The 19,365-nt window shown below is 40.3% G+C and overlaps 3 protein-coding genes across 6 annotated transcripts; 1 reads left to right on the plus strand and 2 right to left on the minus strand.

Moving 5' to 3' along the window:
- Nucleotides 1–561: 561 nt before the first annotated feature.
- Nucleotides 562–5,571, minus strand: aldh16a1 (aldehyde dehydrogenase 16 family, member A1). Its single transcript, XM_088357947.1, has 17 exons — nt 5,263–5,571; nt 4,699–4,798; nt 4,511–4,637; nt 4,253–4,410; nt 4,003–4,080; nt 3,717–3,904; nt 3,497–3,655; nt 3,272–3,430; nt 3,027–3,180; nt 2,882–2,957; nt 2,645–2,750; nt 2,418–2,542; nt 2,161–2,331; nt 1,765–1,969; nt 1,464–1,649; nt 1,252–1,377; nt 562–1,174 (listed from the first exon to the last, which is right to left on the minus strand). Exons 1-17 carry the CDS (start codon nt 5,350–5,352, stop codon nt 1,001–1,003), a joined length of 2,382 nt encoding a protein of 793 aa, XP_088214073.1. The 5' UTR covers nt 5,353–5,571; the 3' UTR covers nt 562–1,000.
- LOC148384511 (histone acetyltransferase KAT7-like) lies at nt 5,558–15,383 on the plus strand. Of its 4 annotated transcripts, none has more exons than XM_088357950.1 (15): nt 5,558–6,057; nt 7,217–7,361; nt 7,630–7,803; nt 8,445–8,726; nt 8,787–8,869; nt 9,044–9,130; nt 9,781–9,879; nt 9,956–10,066; nt 11,138–11,329; nt 11,410–11,499; nt 11,632–11,772; nt 11,840–11,933; nt 12,019–12,165; nt 12,688–12,794; nt 12,971–15,383. In XM_088357950.1, exons 1-15 carry the CDS (start codon nt 6,043–6,045, stop codon nt 13,067–13,069), a joined length of 1,866 nt encoding a protein of 621 aa, XP_088214076.1. In that variant the 5' UTR covers nt 5,558–6,042; the 3' UTR covers nt 13,070–15,383. The 4 variants fall into 4 exon arrangements, with proteins under 4 accessions (XP_088214076.1, XP_088214075.1, XP_088214077.1 ...); XM_088357949.1 differs by lacking the exon at nt 5,558–6,057 and adding an exon at nt 6,721–6,762; XM_088357951.1 differs by lacking the exon at nt 5,558–6,057 and adding an exon at nt 6,788–7,112 and having other exon boundaries at nt 9,956–10,045.
- Nucleotides 15,384–15,914: 531 nt separating this feature from the next.
- Nucleotides 15,915–17,183, minus strand: tac4 (tachykinin precursor 4). Its single transcript, XM_088357687.1, has 5 exons — nt 16,996–17,183; nt 16,446–16,542; nt 16,276–16,308; nt 16,146–16,199; nt 15,915–16,058 (listed from the first exon to the last, which is right to left on the minus strand). The coding sequence occupies exons 1-5, from the start codon at nt 17,116–17,118 to the stop codon at nt 16,024–16,026; spliced, it is 342 nt and encodes a 113-aa protein (XP_088213813.1). The 5' UTR covers nt 17,119–17,183; the 3' UTR covers nt 15,915–16,023.
- Between the last annotated feature and the right edge of the window lie 2,182 nt (nt 17,184–19,365).

Here is a 19,365-nt window from a genome sequence, read left to right on the forward strand (position 1 = left end):
TTCCAGCCTATTGCGTCACCTGAATGAGTACCATATCAGTTGTTGGCTAAACTTATTGCATGTATGAAAATGACTTTAAATCAAAAGCAGATGCACTTCGTAACGCAAGGAAAAAGAATATTCAAGACCTCACAATTGCTGAGTCACGATTACTCAGCAAACCCCCCCACCCCTGCATGCTCAGTTTGTTTTGATTTGTGCTGACTCACTCCTAGACAAATGTTTTGCATCTACCTCAACTAGAAATGTTGCTGTGTCATTGTCATGACTCAGCAATCTGAAATTGCAAGCTGTCCAATGACTGGGAGAGGTCTTGTGACCATGACATAGCACATATCGGAAGGGAAGTTGACCTCAACACTCCATGAGACTCGGCTAAAAAAGATTGCACAAGATAAACGGAGAAGTGATGATTAACAGTCACGATGCAAGTCAGGAAACATTGATTTCAACACTTGCTTTCCCTATATTTCCCTATAATCTCATTACCTCTGCATATTTAATTCTACCAAGGTGACGCGTGTCAAAAATCTCAACCGACCATAGACAAGAACACAGAAATGCTGCAAAATTACTTTTAATAGTAACTTAAATGGAATGTGTACTAGAAACAAACTTTTGTACGTGTTTACAAATCCAAACAAGTGCATGTTTCTCAAAAAGGCAGAATTCTTACATAACAGTAAGGCATTGTATTTGATACAAAACGTGTCTCCCTTGGTAGTTTACACAACGACAGCAGCTTAATCCTTCATTTTAGGTGAGTACAATTTGTCAAGTCCTCCCAAGCTAACATTGTCAACAAATGTGATCGTTGTCCTATGATTGTGTAGTTGTACAATAACCTTTGCCCATTACTTCATTCGAGATTTATAACAGGCTTTTTTTTTTTACAGCAGAAAGTCACTTTGAAATGATTATTGAATTAATCTTTAACTTGCCTTGAACCCTACGGTTATCATTTTGTCATTTTATTCATCACACTCTTTCTACTATCATTTTAAGATGTAGGAATCCACACGCTCTTCCACTGGACGGCATTTCTCCACAGTTCCTCCAGAACAGATGGATGTGTCCAGTCCCCACCACAATGCTTCCCGTCCTTGTCCTTCTGGCAGAACAGCCGCAAAGTTTTTAGCGGGCTGGTGCAGGTGTACTGGAGGTATTGGCAGCCCTACAACGAGAGAACGGGATCATGTGAGCTGCGTAACTTCATATTGACTTTTTTGAAGGACCTCAGATAATGCTCACCTCACTGTTCCCCCAATACCAGATGGCCTTGAAGACACTGTGATTGGCCAAGGCCTTTGTCAACTGGTTTCTCCTTCCTGTAATGATGCTCACTAAGCCTGCTGGCAGATCTGAAGACAGGAGCACCTAGATGTAGAGCATTGGCAGTTCCCACACATTTAGGGACAAACATCTATGAAGAAAAAAAGATTCAGGGGCATTATTCCTCTTACCTGAATAAATGCTAAAGCCGGAAGTGGATATTCCTGACTGGGTACCATGACGATGGCATTGCCTGAGGCAAGGGCTGCTCCAAGAAGTGTTACCATGGAGAGGAGGAGTTGCTTGTCGGGAAGGACCACACCCACCACTCCCAGTGCTTCAGGGATGGAGAGACCCGTGCCAGACTGTGGTACAGGCTGAGCGACAGTAACCACACCAGATGTTAAAGTACGTGTGCATCAGGAGAATTTAAAACTCACTTAAAGAACACTTTTGAAAAAGTATGACTTTGTACAACGTTAAAGGCTTCACCAGAGTTCCGCCGTGAACTTTGTCACAATAGGCAGCCCAATCACGGAGTCGGGCGATGCTGAGCTCCACTTCCGAATCAGCCTCTTCCATAGGAAGACCGGTTTGGGTACTGATTGACGACGCTATGTCCTGCCTTTTTCCTTCAAGCCCCTTGGCCAGCGACTGAATAGACTGGGCACGTGCAGATGGACTCTTTTTCATCCAGCTAAAGGAGAAAAGTCATAATGGTAATTATGCAGATTATCCAGAAAAATCAAAATCATGACCGTGACAAGTTTGGTAAACACTGTTTGAGAACATTGTGTTTTGTTTTATTAGGTAAAAAAAGAAGACTTAGCTCCAATGTATTAGTCAACATGTTTTGATTTGTTTGTTTGAATTTAGTTGGTCACTCACCCTGGTTGAACTTTGATAGCTGCCTCCACAGCATTCCGGACATCTTTCGGGCCTCCATCAGGACAGTGGCCTAGCACACTGCTGCCCCCTTGTGGATGAACTACTAAACTGGCACCAGACTCCGATTTGCAAGCTTTGCCAGCGACAAAATGTGAGTAGGACTTCAGGGTACTGAGAAGAGACATATACAATCATGAATATGCTTATGTGCAAAATTACGTTGTGTAAGAATAACCATATTTAAACAAACAACACACCCAGCGGTCTCGTCGGGAATGATAACTGGCGGTGCGTCGGTTCCAAACTTGGCGTAGTCCAGAGCAACAGAGGAAGCACGAGGGGGAACGTAGGATGATGATGGCCGCAGAAATTGATAAAGACCCTGAAAAAAGACAGAAATTGCAGAATGATTGTTTAGGCTTCAAATATAGTAGATACCGCAAAACTATCTCATGCAAAAGTGTCACAAACTAAGCAAACAAACCTCCTGGCCTCCATCAGTGCATGTGCCGCTGTCTTTGTGACCAGAAACAGGCAGACACGGATCAGAGAAAGGATGTGAGTTTACCCACACTGAGCCAACAGACAGACTGAAGAGATACAGAAAAAAAAAAAAAGATCTGAACATCATCCATTGGCATTCATGATTTGTAAAATACTAAAGAAATGCAACCAGGGAAAAGTCAGATTATTATTTTTTTATCTGTGTGAATGTGCGTGCCTCTTAGATGTCTCCAAAGCCAGCGTGAGGTCTTCAGTCCAGATACATGCTGTTTGGCCATGTGGACTGTGGTTCCCTGTGTAGAACGCAAGAATTTTACGCATAGAATACTTTTGATGCATCTACTCCACAGAGGCATCTTTACCCAGCGTCACTGCTTCGGAGTTACTTCTGAAGGTCATAAGCGGAAGCAGTGGGCCAGGAGATGGCACGACCACACATGATGAGGACGGGGCCGCTCCGCAAAGCACCGTTGGAGGATATTGCGTACCAGAGGGGACAGCGCAGGACTGCACCAACTGAGGTATGAAAAAACAAAATGAAATAAGCTCACGGTGTCAAGTACCTGTACGTAAAATCATGAGGTCAATAAGATGTTTTATGACTAACCGTGGCCCCGCTATTTTGAGCATCCTGCACTGCGGCGTCCACGAGCACCCTGACATCATCACTGGGCAGCGCCACGCATTTCAAGCCTGCCATGCGCAGCCTTAGGCGGGCCGTCACACTTTCAAGCACGCTCTCCTGCACGCACAACACCCAATGCACCTGCGGAGACAAGATTTTTAAAACAAGTATCAAAAAATTGACGAGCATAGTGGATACTTAACTCACTTCTTTCTTCTTTTGGAAGGCAGTCTCTAACACGTCATCCACTGCACTGTTGATGTCAGCAGACTCAAAAATGATGATAGGGCATGTGGCGCCAATGTTTGGGGATACAGATACTGGAACCCCCATCCCTGCTGTGGCTTTACACAGCTTCACAGCATCCTAATTTAAAAAAAAAAATCATACATTTTTGATACATGTGAGATCATTTATTTATATCTACCTGTTTGTTGCCACTGTAGGTGATGCAGCTGATGCTGGAGTTCTTGGCTACATGAGAAGCAAGTGACATGTCAGTGCCAGTTAAAACACTGAGAACGCCAGCAGGAAGCCCTGCACTCATAAAAAGCTGAGCCAATAGAAGTGCCGGAGGGGCGGTACGTTGACCAGGGGCAACGATGACCGAATTGCCTGAGGAGGAAGAACATTTAGGTAAATTAGTCAATGTGACATCATCGCATATGAACCAAAAATCACAATAAACTAAGTATCGCGAAACTTTTTTGTACCCATTGCCAATGCTGGTAAGACTTTGAGCATCAGGGAGTAAAAACCGCAGTCATCAGAGACAACGACTAACACCACACCTGTAAAAGAGGAATAACATATTCAAAATGGTATCATATTAATTAAAATGTGCTGAGTGTATTTTGATGACAGCATTTACAAACCTGTTTTTAAAACACTTGTAAATTTTGGACAAAAATATAATAAGTCTATTTATTTTTAAAAACAGGACCGATGGCCCAGCTCACACACCCAATGGCGTCCAGTTGGCGATCAGAGTGTCTCTAAGCTGAGCCCAGCCGCTGTAGTATTGCAACAACCTGACGAGGCTGGAGGAGGAGCAGGAGGCTTGACAAAGGTCACACAGCTCGGCCACAGTCTGCCCATGCTGTCCAAGAGTGCTCGCCAACCTGAGGACAGGTGACACACATCCTAAAACATGCACAAACACTTGTAGAAGCATTTCAGCACTTTTAGAATCCTTTCAGCATGTTTTTTTTGGGTGTGTACCTGAGCAGCACTTTGGACCTCTGGTAGCTGGACAGGCGACTCCAGGACTCAAATCCTTTGATAGCAGACGATGCACACTGCGAAATATCATCCTGCACAGCACACACTGTGCTGCACACAAGATCACCTAAAAAAATTCCAAGTTGTTGTGAACTGTGTAGAGTTTTAGGGTCAAAATCGGAGCTCACCTTTCGAATCCACCAAGGAGCGAGTCTGTCTGTCTACCAGATTGACAAATTTGCCATCAATGAATAGACCCAAAGTGCAGGACTGGTTATCCAGCCATGCCTACAGGGCAGCGGAAAGGTAAAAAGTGAGTGGATATAAAAAAAAAAGCAAACCCCTGTTCAAATGCTTATATATCAATATTCTCAACAAACTTGAAAGTGGCCATTGCACACTTCGCTATCCGGCCTTCAAATGATAAAGTTTGGGATTCTGGATATCATGTCTCATATTAAGGGTGGCAATTTTGTGAGATGGTAAACAACAGTGCAGTTTGATATCAAAAGTGTACTCACTGTCCCCCATGACAGTTCACTGCAAGGTTATTGCGCAATTCAGTCACATGCTTGCCTTGTGAGTTATCAGTTAATGAACTTCACACAGGTCCAAGAGTCTAACGCTGGTTTGTAATACTTTGAATAGTGGTTATTACAGTAGAAGTGACATGAAGAAGCATGCATCAATATGTGGAATTTCAGAACAACATCAAAAACACTATTTTCTTTCATGCAAAATAGTCATTTTACCTGTGCAGTGGCAGTGTTGGAAGTTGTAGCTGGTCCGTACTCCATGCTTTGAAAAATATCTTGTACAGTCTTTGTGGTGGTACCAGCCATAATAGTAATAGCTTTATTTTGCAGAAAATCTCCAATATGTCCGTGAATTCTATTCTGAGAAGTTTTAAAGGTCCCAATCTTTGTTATAAAGCAGTAACGCCGCTCCAAGCGAAATCAGAAAAAAAGTCAACACGTCAGAGCGAACGTGCTGCCTGTCAAACCCGCCGACTGACAACTTGAAGCGAGGAAATACATTTCCACCTACGACAACCATCGTTTGTACAGTATATCTGATATTTAAAGTCATAATATTCGATATTTGGGCTGTAATTGTCTTAATTTCCCCTAAAAGTGTTTTAAACCCGTATTTTTGTAGCAAAAACTTTTTGTTATTTTTAAAAGGACAAAACTGTATAACAAATTGAAGCGTGAAAAAATTCTCAAAACCTGAGACGGATAAAAAAAATATAATATTGATGTATTTAGAGTTAAATTCTACGTGAACGCAACATAATTTTAGACACATAAGGGAACGCTTGAAGCAGCTTAACTTGTTTCCAGTCAGGCGGATTTTATCAACGTACCGAGCGTGCGCCTTGAGAGGAAAAGCATCAATACTGATACGCGGTTTTCAGCTGACTTGACTCATATTGTAACCTGGCGGTTTGTTGTTGTTCGATATTAATGGGATCTGACATCAATTACTCCCGTCACAGTCATTATTAACTTGGAAAAAACGATTCTGTGAAAATGCCCCGGAGAAAGGTAAGGCATATGTTTTCTTTGGTGCAAAACAGCCTTTAGAATAGACTGCAAGCTGGCTCCCATAACGTCATCGATTACGTTATCCAATTTAGGATGAAAACTGAAGGGGTTGGAGTAACCAGTGGAATTTAACTACACATTTAGCAGTCGTTTGTGTACGTTGAGAGTACACTCTTAGATACGATTGTTAGTTAATTCATAAGACATGCCCTGTTGAATTTGCTCATCGGCTTAGCAAATGTGTATTTCCTGGTTACTTAAATATGTCGCTATATTAATTTTTTTGCACAATTGTAGTTTGCCTTCCGACCTATTTTCTATTATGATTGCGGAGCGTGCGTTGATGATAACCTCCGTAGCCCCGAATACTTCATGTTTGGTCGGGACTCGGATGGAACAAGCTGTTCATTTTGAGGACGGTGCGACGCGTCCGTACCAAAACAACACAGTGATTGGTCAGAATCCCAATTAGCGTTACGCTCATTGGTCTGGCTTTGTAGATCTCCGCCTCTTCTCTCTTCTCATTGGTTGTATGCAAATGAAGTGCCGGGCTTCTTGTTATGAAGTGTCAAAAAAGTACGTCAAAAGGGCTTTCGTATTGAGTGACGTTTTCAGGCTAATTGGTTTATGAACATTTGATCAATTAGTAAAGATTTTAGTAATGCTTTGAATCAATAAATGTTTTCACAACATAGAACTTATCAGGTACCTATTATTATTAGGTACTCCTAGTCAAGCTAGCACGAGCTGTATCAAAAATTCTGTTATACATATTATTATACACAGTTTAATATTGTAAAATAATGTCCATTACAGTGCCACCTGAGTCACCCAAATTGTCAGTTTTGGCAGCTTGCATTTTTGCTAAATGTTGCTTGTTTAAACATAATGATAGATGTGATTACCATCATCCCTTCCATCTGACTTAAGGTCCTAAAATATCCATCTTTGGTGACTAGGTTAATTTGATTAATTATTGACAAGTTTGTTGCGTGGGGATGTGGAGGATATGATGCTCCTCACCCAGGATGGGATCTTTTTTGGATTATCCACCGGTAAAACGAAACAAAATCATAGGAATAATAAACCTATCTGAAGTCTGTCTTTAATTACTTTTATCCAGGACACTCTTCTAATTTAATTTATATTTTTTTTACAGAGGACCACAGGCAGCAGCTCAGATGGGACAGAGGACTCTGATTTCTCCGCCGACCTCGAGCCGGCCGAAGCAGTCGCGAACGTGCAACGACGAATTAGTACGCGCCTGACTCGCACGTCCCTTCGTCTCAGCCGAAGCACACGAGGTGAAATGTTTGCAAGATTTTTTTACTATATGCATATGTTGCCCAACATATCAAATGTGTCCATGAAGGAATAACATGAAGATTATTTAGCAGAGGTGGAAAAAGTAGGATACTCACAATATGTACTTGTTTAAAGTCAAAGAAGTCCATAATATTCAAGCACCCCCTGCTTTGTCACAAAAACTATTCTTCCTTTATTCACTGCATTTTCTTACTGTCTTTCACTTACAACGTTATGATTCATCTAAACATTTCTACTCCCTTCCAGAAAACTCCAGCACAGCACGAAGCAGTTCTCCTGCACCAGCAGAGACAGCAGCGTCTGCATTTTCCTCAAGACGCAGAAGCACGCGTAACCAACAGGGGGCGACAAACACCACAGCCAAAAAATACCCACTCAGGCAGGGCAGGTTATCTGGCTCAGATTCAGAGGTTAATAATGGTAAGTGTAAAAATGACTGGCCTTTATGTCTTACATACACAGGATGCTAATGATATTATTTCATGTAAGTAATATTGCATATGTCCCAAATACTTCAGCCACTGAAATCTGACATTCTACATTGTACGGTTGTGCTTCCAGTAAATGCCAAACATTTCAAGAGATGTATTTGGAATAATCATGGACAGTGTCACCCCGACTTCTTATTTCATTTGCTTCAGAAAGTTTGATATACTGTACCTTTTATCACAGAAGGTTTCTAGCTCCATCTTACCGTGCTGCCACCCAAAAAAAAAAAAACGTTTTCATGGCGAGTCAAATGTGTCTGGAGAGGTAGGCAAGAACAAGGACTACAGCATGTTCTATTATTTGCTGGCCGAGGTCTCGGAGCTCTGCGCCTCATTCGCACTCACATCAGTCTTGACTGTAAGATTCTTCTGCCTGGTCTCAAAGGGTGTAAAGTACCTGGGTACCAGTGAAATGACTGGGGCTTCCTGACCTTGGAATTAGAAAAAAGAAGGAATAAAAGTTGTAGTCCATAGTCTCCACTTCTCACTAATAAGAGACTATCCTAATTGAGGCCATCAGATCTTTGCATAGAAATTAGAAACCATTTAAATTGGCCTTCATTGACTCTGCAGGCATAAAGCGGACAGCGGACCACGACGAGACCCCTCCCCGCACCCCCACCGGAAATGCCCCATCTTCAGAGTCAGACATTGAGACCTCCAGCCCTGGGAACGACCTGGTTTCTTCTAGCAATGATGTGGTGGTTTCTCAAGAGGAGGATGAAAGACTGGCAAAGGAGCTGTCGCTGAAAGAGGCCGCCGCTCACGACCTTTCCCACAGGCCCAAACGACGGCGCTTTCACGAGAGCTACAACTTCAACATGAAGTGTCCCACGCCTGGATGTAATTCCCAAGGTAAAGAGATGGTTTATTCAAATCTCTGTGCAAGAGTCATATGATCTTCTCCATGTGTAGGTCACCTGACAGGAAGACACGAGAGACACTTCTCCATATCAGGGTGTCCTCTATATCACAATCTATCAGCTGATGAGTGCAAGGTATTAAAACACAAGACTCTTGAGAATGGCAACTGCTTTGCTACATGCTAACAAATTCAGGGCTCCCACAATGTGCAAGTAGTATAACAAGGTCAGGTTGGAACGCAGAAGGTTGTTTTTGCTGCAGGGCTGACTGTCACTTGCCGTCATCACACCGTGTTGATGTTTTGTCAGGGCAAGGTGTCAACTCGCGAGAAACAGGCCGACGAAAGGACGCTGTCTCACCGTCACGACGAGAATCGCCATTCCACCAGGAACCAGGTATGACGTCAATTCAAAAAGTATTGTACTGATTCGTGACTGGCTTTTGTTTTGATCTGCCCTGTGTTGAAATGAGATGTGATATTAGAAAGCATTAAATAATCATTATGTCATTGGGTCAAATTTAATAAAGGCAGGAGATAATATGGAGCCTTAAGTTATTATATATTCCATTGGACATCATACCCAGAAGCAGCAGAAGCTTCATCAAATCTGAACTTTTTCAATGTTTTTCCTTCCTGAGGCAAGAGCAGACATTAATTGCCGTCCTGTCGGCCAGCGATAAATTAGTGACTGGGCTGCTCATCTCATCCGATATTTAAGAAAGTGGACTTTGTTTTGTGGTGTAATATAGATGACAAGCCTGCCTGGCAGTAGTAAGAAAATATGTAATTAATGTTTTGTTTTTCTCGGACTTCCCTCTACAGTCAACTTTGATTGCCTGATAGAAACTGTAAACAACCGGCGGGCTTTTTACTTTCTGTCTTTCTCGTTTGTACTAAAATAACGAAAGACCACCACGCCGAAGCCAAAAGTATAGCGTTATCTTTGTTTCGCGCCTGTCCCGGGAGCTGCCCACGTGTGATGTAAACATCCAGGACAGGTTGTTATCTGGCGCGAGCTGGTGCTAACCGTCGGCGACGTGTCAGACCCCGACAGATCGTCAGCTGCGCTACAAGGAGAAAGTGACTGAGCTGAGGAAGAAGAGGAACACCGGTCCCAATAAGGACGAGAAGGACAAGTATACGGTTTGTGGATGAGAACTTTGTCAAATGCCGTTTGAACATACTAATGATGATTTTAAACACCGGCCTTTGCCGCTAGGATCATCGTCAGAGCCACGGGATAAATCGGGAGCCCCTGCTGGAGAACATCACCAGCGACTACGACCTGGACCTGTTCAGGAAAGCGCAGGCACGTGCCTCGGAGGACCTTGTAAGAGAGAAAACTCATCATCGCCCTCCTCTTTCACTCTCGTTGCGTCGGTTATTTGCCCACCCCCCCTCCTCCTCGCCGGCTCCTTCCTGCCTTCTTCCTTTTTTCTCTTCCAGTCTGCACAGCCTCCTCTGCAGCCTCAGGAGGAGTCTGAAATATACTTGGTAGATGGAACAATCCCTTTCAGTTATTCTGTGTGTGTTGTTGTGTTCCATCGAGAGCCATTGAGAAGTCAGGTTATTTTGTTTTGACCCTTAAATGACTCCCTATTTCCGAAAGGCAAACGGACATTAAATATGAATGTGACGATTGGGGCCTTAGCGTGGACTTGTAGTGTTGCGTCATTATTATTATAATAGCTTTAATCAGCTTTTCATTCATGTTTCGTAATCACACCCAGAACATAAAACTTCTCAGTTATTAAAAATCATTACAAGTATTGCGGCACACATTCCAATGTGTGATCTTGTTTGCCTCTTTAAAATAATTGAGTGTTTTTCTGAAACTTCCCCGCGACCGATGATTAATTAAAAAGCTAAGAAGACTGAAGTACACCGAGTATTACAATTTTACATGAGAGATTTTCATGGATGTATAAGTCTTTAGATTTCCACATGATCGTTTCAACACCATTCCTAGGAAATTACAATGGCCCAGTATTGGCGAGCGAGCCCACAGGCTACTCATTATTTTCTGGCGCTACCACCACTGTTGGAAAGCCCTTCAAAAATGGAATATTTGTTTACCTGTGCTCCAGTCTTCCTCGTTCCCCTGCAAACAGTTGCTCTACTTAACTGAAAAAAAAATAGTATTTTGAGTTCTCATCTGTGGGTTATTCATTTACAATTGACAGGCAGTTTATATGCTGGAGAAAATTCCTGCATTCATCTACAATTTTCTTCATTGTGATTCTGGGTGTTATCTATGCTCTTCCCTGACTAACAGAGTTTTTCTTTTTCTTTTTTTTCTTATTCCATTTTGTCACGGCAACCTATTACCCTGTTCTGTCCTCTTCTACCATTTCCTTTCACTCCCATCTTCATCATCACTCTCTTACCCCGATCATTACAGGAGAAGCTTCGTCTGGCTGGCCAGGTGTCAGAGGGGAGCAACATGATTAAAATTATCGTGTTCGGACGCTACGAACTGGACACGTGGTACCACTCGCCGTACCCGGAGGAATACGCCCGGCTGGGGAGGCTGTACATGTGCGAATTCTGCCTTAAGTATATGAAAAGCCAGACCATCTTGCGTAGACATATGGTAAGACTGATTACAAATATTCCCGTTCACATTATTTCCACAACCGAGCATTTCATTTCTTTTTGTCCTTTTCGCATTAGGCCAAATGTGTTTGGAAACATCCTCCCGGCGATGAAATCTACCGAAAAGGCAATATTTCAGTTTTTGAGGTCGATGGCAAGAAAAATAAGGTAAAGCTTAAAACAATAAAAAACATGAAAGATTTGTTCGGATGAAATTAATGACAAGCATTCATTTGCATAATACAGTTCATTCTTAATTTCAGTGGGGAAATTTTTTAACAGCACTGTTTTTTCTGTCAGATTTTCTGTCAGAACCTTTGTCTGCTGGCCAAACTTTTTCTAGACCACAAGACTTTGTATTATGACGTTGAACCTTTCCTCTTCTACGTGATGACTGAGGTGGACAACACAGGGTGCCATCTTGTGGGATATTTCTCCAAGGTAAAATCTTTCAAAACAACAATTACGTATCGTTGCTATATTTACACCTATTTCTGTCTTTGTCCAGGAAAAAAACTCTTTCCTAAACTACAATGTATCCTGCATCCTCACCATGCCACAGTACATGAGGCAGGGATATGGAAAAATGCTTATAGACTTCAGTAAGCTTTTTCTTTGTTACTTTAGCATTCTCTAAACCACAAAACAATCGATTTTAGCATTTTTTTTTTTAATTGGTCCTTTTAGGTTACCTGTTGTCAAAGGTAGAGGAGAAAGTGGGCTCGCCAGAGCGGCCATTATCTGACCTGGGCCTTATCAGCTATCGCAGTTACTGGAAAGAGGTGCTGCTCCGCTACCTGAATAATTTTCAGGGGAAAGAGATCTCCATTAAAGGTCAGTGAGTCCATTTTCGAATGTTGAAATACCAAATATGCAAGTTACTCTTTGACGTCAGTGTTTCCTCGTTTCATGTCATTAAAAGTGCAAGGACATTTTTGTCTTAAGAATCCATTTTATCCAATCTTAGGTACATCTTTGTACAAATTGCCAAAAAGAAAAAAAATGAAGGTCTGAAAATGGCTGGCACTGCTCTCAGGCTAATCAGCTTGTCTTTAGGGAAGGTTAGTGCAACTGGTGTTGCTGATGGTCAAAAAATGGCCTTTTGAATCATCCACTTCCTATTTCCGGCTGATATTTGCACCGGTTATGGATGCGAGTTTTTATTAAGGCTCAGTCGAATGCATGACATCCTCCCTGCTTTCAACTTTTGGCTGTAGAAAGGTTATGCCTTCTGGAACTGTCATTTTCTGCCTCCAAGCAATTTCACGCAATGTCGCCATCATCTGTGTGGCCTAGTTCAACAATGTTATAAAATGATGTACGCTTACCTTGAATCTTTTCTCTTTATACTGTCAGAGATCAGCCAAGAGACGGCAGTGAACCCAGTGGACATTGTTAGCACGCTGCAGTCCCTCCAAATGCTCAAATATTGGAAGGGGAAACACCTCGTTTTAAAACGACAGGTAAGATTGAGCACCGTGTTTGGTCATATGACGCGCTCAAGCTGAGCCGTGATTGGTCGGTACCTGTGCAACTCTGTGGCAAAATAGCCGCCCACTGAGATGGTTAAAAAAAAAAACGATGACATAGCATTTTAACTTAATCTAGAGCAAGCTTAACTGAATCCCGCCTGTTGTAGGACCTTATTGACGACTGGAAAGCCAAGGAGCGCAAACGTGGTAACAGCAAAACCATCGACCCCACAGCTTTGAAGTGGACGCCACCTAAAGGGACGTAGAACTGTATTTTCTTTCACACTCCCACAAAAAAAAAAAAGAAGCAGTCACATCCACTTCTGCGCACTGGTGAGCACACGCACCTAAAATATTCACTGTTGTTTTAAAAACGCTTCCAGCGGCTTTTTACTAAGTCAGATATTGTTGCACTCACTTCTGTTACAACAAACAATAATTATATTTGTTGCCTCTTCGGGTTATGATTATTGTTGTCTAATATTAAAGTCTCTGGATGATTGTCGGACTGAGTAAGAACGTAAGAGAAAATGTAGCAGGCAATGTATTACGTGTCAGATTATTCTGATTTATTTACTCAAACATTTTACAGACTGTCAAAGTATTTCTAGCATTATCTCAAAAATGTTCTACAAAATAGTATAGTCCGTACTCAAATGGCATAGCACGATTTATAATTTTTTGGTTTTAGAAAAGTGTGTTTCAATTACAGTGTTGTCAATACAGGTTGAACTAGATAATATTCAGTAACCAGAACCTGAAATTTGCGTGATGGAGCTCTGACTGGAAAATACTTGAAAATAATCATTTTATGTGTTCGGAAAAAAAGAATAAAAAATTGGCCAGATTTATGCGAAAGGAAAAAGTAGAAGCAAGAGCTATTGAAAGAAAGTAAATACTCAATTTTGTTCTAGAATTGTGTAATCAATTAACGTGTGCCAGGTATTTAAACCTATAAGCTATAGCTGCCATTGGCCTTATTTTAACTTTTGTACATCTTTAATTTAAGAAGGGACCTGCCTTGATATCTTTAAGTTGCTCTCTGTCATCAATAGGACATATGTGAGATTTTTAGACCCCCCCCCCCTCATATTTAATCATTTTCTACCTCTCACCACTATATAAAAGTTAAAATATTCCACTTTTGGTCTTCTTTGTTACTGTGTGAAAATATCTTTTGTTGAACATTTTTTGTACTAGAGTTCTTGAAAGGAGATGTGTTATTTATGTTTTAAGAATGTGCAAAGTGTAGAATAAAATAGTCACAGGATTCTTCCATGTGAATAGAAATATTTGTTTAAAATTATGTTTATATTGGGATTCTTCAAAGCTACTGTTTTTTTTTTCTTACTGAAAAAAAATAATTTAAATTCGGAGTCATTTTCCTGTAAAACTGGAGTCACACTGCAAGTTCATGTGCCGTATTTGAAAAGAAAGCCTTATCCATTTTTGAGTGAAACGCTCACATTAACAGGGTATTTATCGATTCACGCTGCACTGGTATTAATAGATGCGTGATACCGATTGTTTTTATCTACATTTGAAAGAGGCATGATTATGATCTGAAGATATGCAATTGTGTTTTTCTGTTTATTCTGCCATGACGTATAGTATTTCCAAATTGTGCCACTCGAGAACTAAAAAATGTAACTTTGAGAATAGAAACACAAAATCATAGACTAAAACAAGCAAACTGGTTTTTTTTTAAGCTTGCTCAATGGCCAGTTTGTATTTTTCTTTCCGTTTGACTGATTTTGATGAACATATGTTGGGAAGATTTGGAAATAATTTTTAAGAGCTTTATTAACAATATCAAGATGGCAGTTAGTAACTTCTTAGTTTAGCATAAAACCTGTCGATGTTTTGGGCTTGTTTGCAAATATTGCTGGTTTAGGGATATCGCCCTTGGTTAACTAGCAACACCTACTAACTACACGAATAAATTGTAAAGTTTTTACATTGTTTATTCTCTGAATCATTTCCATTGCTAATGCTAAATTCTTGTTTGAATGTTTTGGGGTACCTTCTCAACATTCTGTAGTATATCTTCAAAAGTTTTTATTTCTCCATTTTTCTTTTTTTCTTTTTTTTTTAAGGATCCACCAACGATTATAAATGTTGTGGTATCTGTTCAGTTTTTCTGCAAACATCCCGACTCTATTAACAAGTATTGCCAAGGCTGAAGTGCGCTTATATTGGAAAGTGCATTTTGACAAACCATCCATAGGGAATATTTATTGTTGTTTATTTTGTAACACTACAGAGTTAGCTGTTTTTGGTTTCCGTGCCTCTCAATTAGGAACAGGTTATGTTTGGTATTTAGGCAGCCAATGGCAGTTATGGACCAGCAGCTTCAGAAACACTTTTACTTTTGGGCATTAACAGATCTCGAGTGTACTTTTCCATATAGCACCAGCGATGTAATTCCCAATCTCAAAGCACCTTGCTCCGTATTTATAGCAGCAGCAGCAGCAGCAGCAGCCGCAGTGAAGCATAGCTTAGCATCAAACATGTTGCTCTGTTGTGCTTTTGTGTTCTTCCGTCGTTTGCTTCCTCTTCAATAAACACCTACTGAGGTTTCTGGTGTGTCATGTTTGAATTGCATATTACCATAGCAACAATTTACGTACAAAAGAAGGGTCTCACAGATCAGTTTTAATGCCGGTATTAGATTTTTGAAAATGGCCATCTAATGAAGTTTGTGCACTTTAGAAATGAATGCAAATTCCACCGGGAGGTTTTTTTTTTTTTTTTTTGCCACTTGAGTTAGAAGTTTCATGATTTTTGGTGTAAGTAGGTGGATCAATTTATCTAAATTACACTCCATGCTTGGGTTTGCATGTCAGCATGCAGTCATGTGTGGGGCCTTATATAAGCAGTCATGTGCCTTTCCAAATTATATCCAATCAATTTAATTTAAAAGTTGGACTATTTTATATCAAGAATGATCAGTAAAAAGAGGATGCACCTGAGCTCAATTTTGAGCTTCATAATAAAGAATATGAAAACGAAGTAGTATCTACATATGATTTCTTTAATGATTTTTGTTTTCATTTGAAAAAAAATAAATTCTTACATCTTAGATTGTATTCCATTGTCTTGTATTGTTAACACAATGTCCTGTTGATAGACAACACGTATGTTCACTGAGACACTAATGGCAATGATACAGAATTGGAAGAGAGAAAAAACAATCGCAGATGTCTTCTATAAAACATCTTCAGTACGAGTAGGATTTCCACTCCTCTTGCATATCTGGGAAAACACAACAGGAATTGATTAGAAAATCCATAGCAGCATAGAAGGTAACAAAAATAAAGTGACATATTTTGAAATATTTACCTTCATCTAAACTCCTTCTTCCCATGAGCCCTACAAACATCTCCCCTTTATTTCCTGGTTAAGAGAAAGAAGGCATGAGTTAAAAAAGTTGAATTGTAACATAAAACATATAGCCGTGTAATAAAATTACTTTTTCTGTCCAGACCGATCGGATGTGATACCCCTAGAAGATAGGAAGAATGGAAACGAAAATGAAAAAGGCATAGTGTAAAAGATTCCTACATTAGAAAATACATTAAAAGACATTTTGCGAATCCCTGGCAGCATAGTTATTATGACTATTTTTATGTGTTTGTTTACCCAAGCTCCTTCCCATCAAGCCGTGGAACTGCTGCGCTTTCGAGCGTTTGATGAGGTCTGCCAGACGAATGGTTATGCCCCTTTCTAGTGGGTAGTCCTACACACACACACACACACACACACAAACAGTGAGAGCAATTTACATGTGACTGAACTGACCAAACAAAGTGAACTTAACAGGTGTTTATAGAGATGGTAGTGGAGCTGTCCGGTGCTGAACTTGAGCATTATTAAGTAAATTGTAAAATATTGTCTGGTCTCAATTTTAGTACAGTACTTCTTATAATTAAGATGTCCTATGAAAACATTTTCTAATAATAGTGCCTGTATTATGCCACTAAACATATTTTTGATATGATTTGTTTGCATGTAAAGGTAAGTCTGTATGAATTAACTTCATTATGTAAGAATTTTGATTGCCATTGATGCTTAATCGTGGAGTTTATAACTTTATTCATTTACATTTTTGAATAGATTAGATGGATAGAAAATGCAATGCAAGTTTTCATTTATACGAAATATAAATGAAATCATTTCTATAAAGTGTTACCTGCCAGTTTTCCAGGGTCCACACTTCCCTGCCCTCCTCCCGGCTGGTGAGCGGATTTCCCAGTGGGCAAAGAGACTGTGTCATTACAACTAACAGCACAGTGGCAAACGTCCGAACATCCATGCTCACTTTAAGGCGCTGGTGAAAAACTCCAAAGTAAAAGGTACCCCTATTATAAGCAAAAAAAGATGCTTGTCGTGTAAGTGGATCAAGAAGAAAGTTGCACCTTTATAAAGCATCTCTTGCTCCTCCCACTTCCCTCACCTCACTGTAAGGAATGAATCGTGCGTCTGTTTTTTTTTTCTTCTGTCTTCTTTTTTCATACATACATGAGTCAGCCACTACCAAAGTGTCGAAATCACCTTCAACCACCTTTTATGTCCTGATTGAGTGTTGATGGCAACATGACAGGCAACTTTTGAATTTTCTACCCAATATTATAGCTGGGTATGTAACCACAGCAGCGAGTGAAGGATATATAACCGATTTTCAAATCGGTTTTCATTGCACCCCTGATAAAACTAAATGTTCCTCTGATGACATTAGCATTGTTCATAATTTTATTTATTCATTATATTTTTATTGTATTTTTTAAGTGTTTATTAGAGGCATCTTTGATGGTATTGTATAAGATATATACGCTCTCACACACCATTAAAGTAATAACAAAACTTTTAGTACCGATTTTACACAACAAAACTTTTAGTACCGCTCCATTCAAATAGTATAAAATAATATTATTTTTTCCCCCACACGGATACAGTGGATATAGTTCACATTTACGGCATGTTTTTACTATTAGGTTGATGAATTTTATTTGCCAACTAGTTAATCCCATACCCTCCTTTCTTCTGCAATTATGCTGGAATCCAGACATTGTACATGCATTTCTGGTTCACCTTTTTTTTTTTATATACATACAAGTTCAATGTGACCAAAGTAGAACATGTGCCTGCGCTACTCTCATTGTGGAGTTAGTCGACATGACGCTGGGCAGCGCTGCGCTTCACAGAGCAAGAACAGCAAAACCGTTCCTTCTGTTATGTTTACGCACTGTGCCGAGATGATTGCACATCCTCGTACGTCATTACTCAAATGAATATTCATGTTGAAGTGATGTCAGCCACATGTCTGCAAGAGACAGTATATTGTTAATAACTTTCTTAAATAAGGAAAAAAAAACATCCCACGTATCTATATACATATACAGTTTGTCTGGAGGCAAGAAATGGCAATTTTACGCAGGCACTATTCATGCCTGTAGGATATGTACGGTTGGTTTCCAATTTATGTTCAAACTGCTCCCTAATATCTATCTGTTGTTTCCATTCAAGCCACAAAACATGCTCACATGCAATGAAACGTCTCCCTCCTGACGCAATGTATTTTATGACATGCGTGTGAAAATGTTTTTGTGTGAATCATCACAACAGCTTTTAATGCAAGCTAAATTACATTAAACCATATTAAGAAACATCCCTTCAGGTTTCCAGTGGACAAGACAGGATTCTTTCTGGCACCTCAAGATTAAAATCACTCAATCATTTGCAGGTCTTTGTACTTGCTGGAGCTCTTGAGCATCTACTCGTATTGAGAGGGTAGAGTGAAATAGTGATGCGGGCACTGCACTTGAGTGAGTGACTCTCATGAGGGATGTAGTAGTGCTTCAAACATTGCAAGGAAGGCCAGTAAAAACATATATATATATATATATACACACGTATATATAATTAAAAAAATAAATAAATCCATAGACATTGTGTCTCGTGACTTAAAATAAATGTAACTTCTCCTGTAGCTTAGATCTGTGTTATTGTTGTCATCTGTGATCTTATTGGCACAGTAATTGGGCAGCATCTAAATCCAATAGCCCCCCATTGTCCTTACTGTTCCATAATTAATGCTCATTGGCCTTCTCCTTCTCACAGATGAGGCCGCCATCGGGTGCAATTCTCAGCCCCCTGCTTGGGGAATGCAATGAAATCTTTGGTGTATTCTTCTAGAAGAATGGTGTTGATTTGTTACGCTATGCAGTATCTTTGCAAGCACCCGCACGTGAGATGTATGTATTGTATCATATGCGTCCAAATTGCTCTCAGGTGATGGGAAATCAATTGAGTTAAAGACTTCCCTTTTTAAATGGTGTTGAAATCCTCTGAAATTTTATTGAATTTGTATCAGAAGGCCAGCAAGAGCGCTGATTTCCCCACTGTACCGTATGCTGTGCACTTTGTTTTTATTAATTGCTAAGTGCCATTATTATGCGTTGTTATACGCAAGCAGAGATAGTGCAGAATAAATGAAAATGCATATTTCTTCCCAAATTCTCACAGTAGTACTTAGTGCAGGCGACCAGGAAAGATGTTCATG

Source organism: Syngnathus floridae, chromosome 17 (genome assembly GCF_059516105.1).
Source record: "Syngnathus floridae isolate MCC-2025c chromosome 17, RoL_Sflo_1.0, whole genome shotgun sequence".
Classification (NCBI taxonomy): domain Eukaryota; kingdom Metazoa; phylum Chordata; class Actinopteri; order Syngnathiformes; family Syngnathidae; genus Syngnathus; species Syngnathus floridae.

Bases quoted from the DNA above. Each gene is read 5' to 3' on its own strand.
- tac4 (XM_088357687.1), bottom strand. From the start codon at position 17,118: ATGGATGTTCGGACGTTTGCCACTGTGCTGTTAGTTGTAATGACACAG. The intron at 16,309-16,445 runs GTAAACAAACAC...CCTATCTTCTAG, and splicing joins CTTGATGGGAAGGAGCTTGG to GGGTATCACATCCGATCGGT. The intron at 16,059-16,145 runs GTAAATATTTCA...GTGTTTTCCCAG, and splicing joins AAGAAGGAGTTTAGATGAAG to ATATGCAAGAGGAGTGGAAA.
- LOC148384511 (XM_088357949.1), top strand. From the start codon at position 6,736: ATGTTTTCACAACATAGAACTTATCAG. The intron at 6,763-7,216 runs GTACCTATTATT...TTTTTTTTACAG, and splicing joins CACAACATAGAACTTATCAG to AGGACCACAGGCAGCAGCTC. The intron at 12,795-12,970 runs GTAAGATTGAGC...CGCCTGTTGTAG, and splicing joins ACCTCGTTTTAAAACGACAG to GACCTTATTGACGACTGGAA.
- aldh16a1 (XM_088357947.1), bottom strand. From the start codon at position 5,352: ATGGCTGGTACCACCACAAAGACTGTACAAGATATTTTTCAAAGCATG. The intron at 4,411-4,510 runs GTACACACCCAA...ACCTGTCCTCAG, and splicing joins AGGTCCAAAGTGCTGCTCAG to GTTGGCGAGCACTCTTGGAC. The intron at 1,175-1,251 runs GTGAGCATTATC...CTCTCGTTGTAG, and splicing joins GGTATTGGGGGAACAGTGAG to GGCTGCCAATACCTCCAGTA.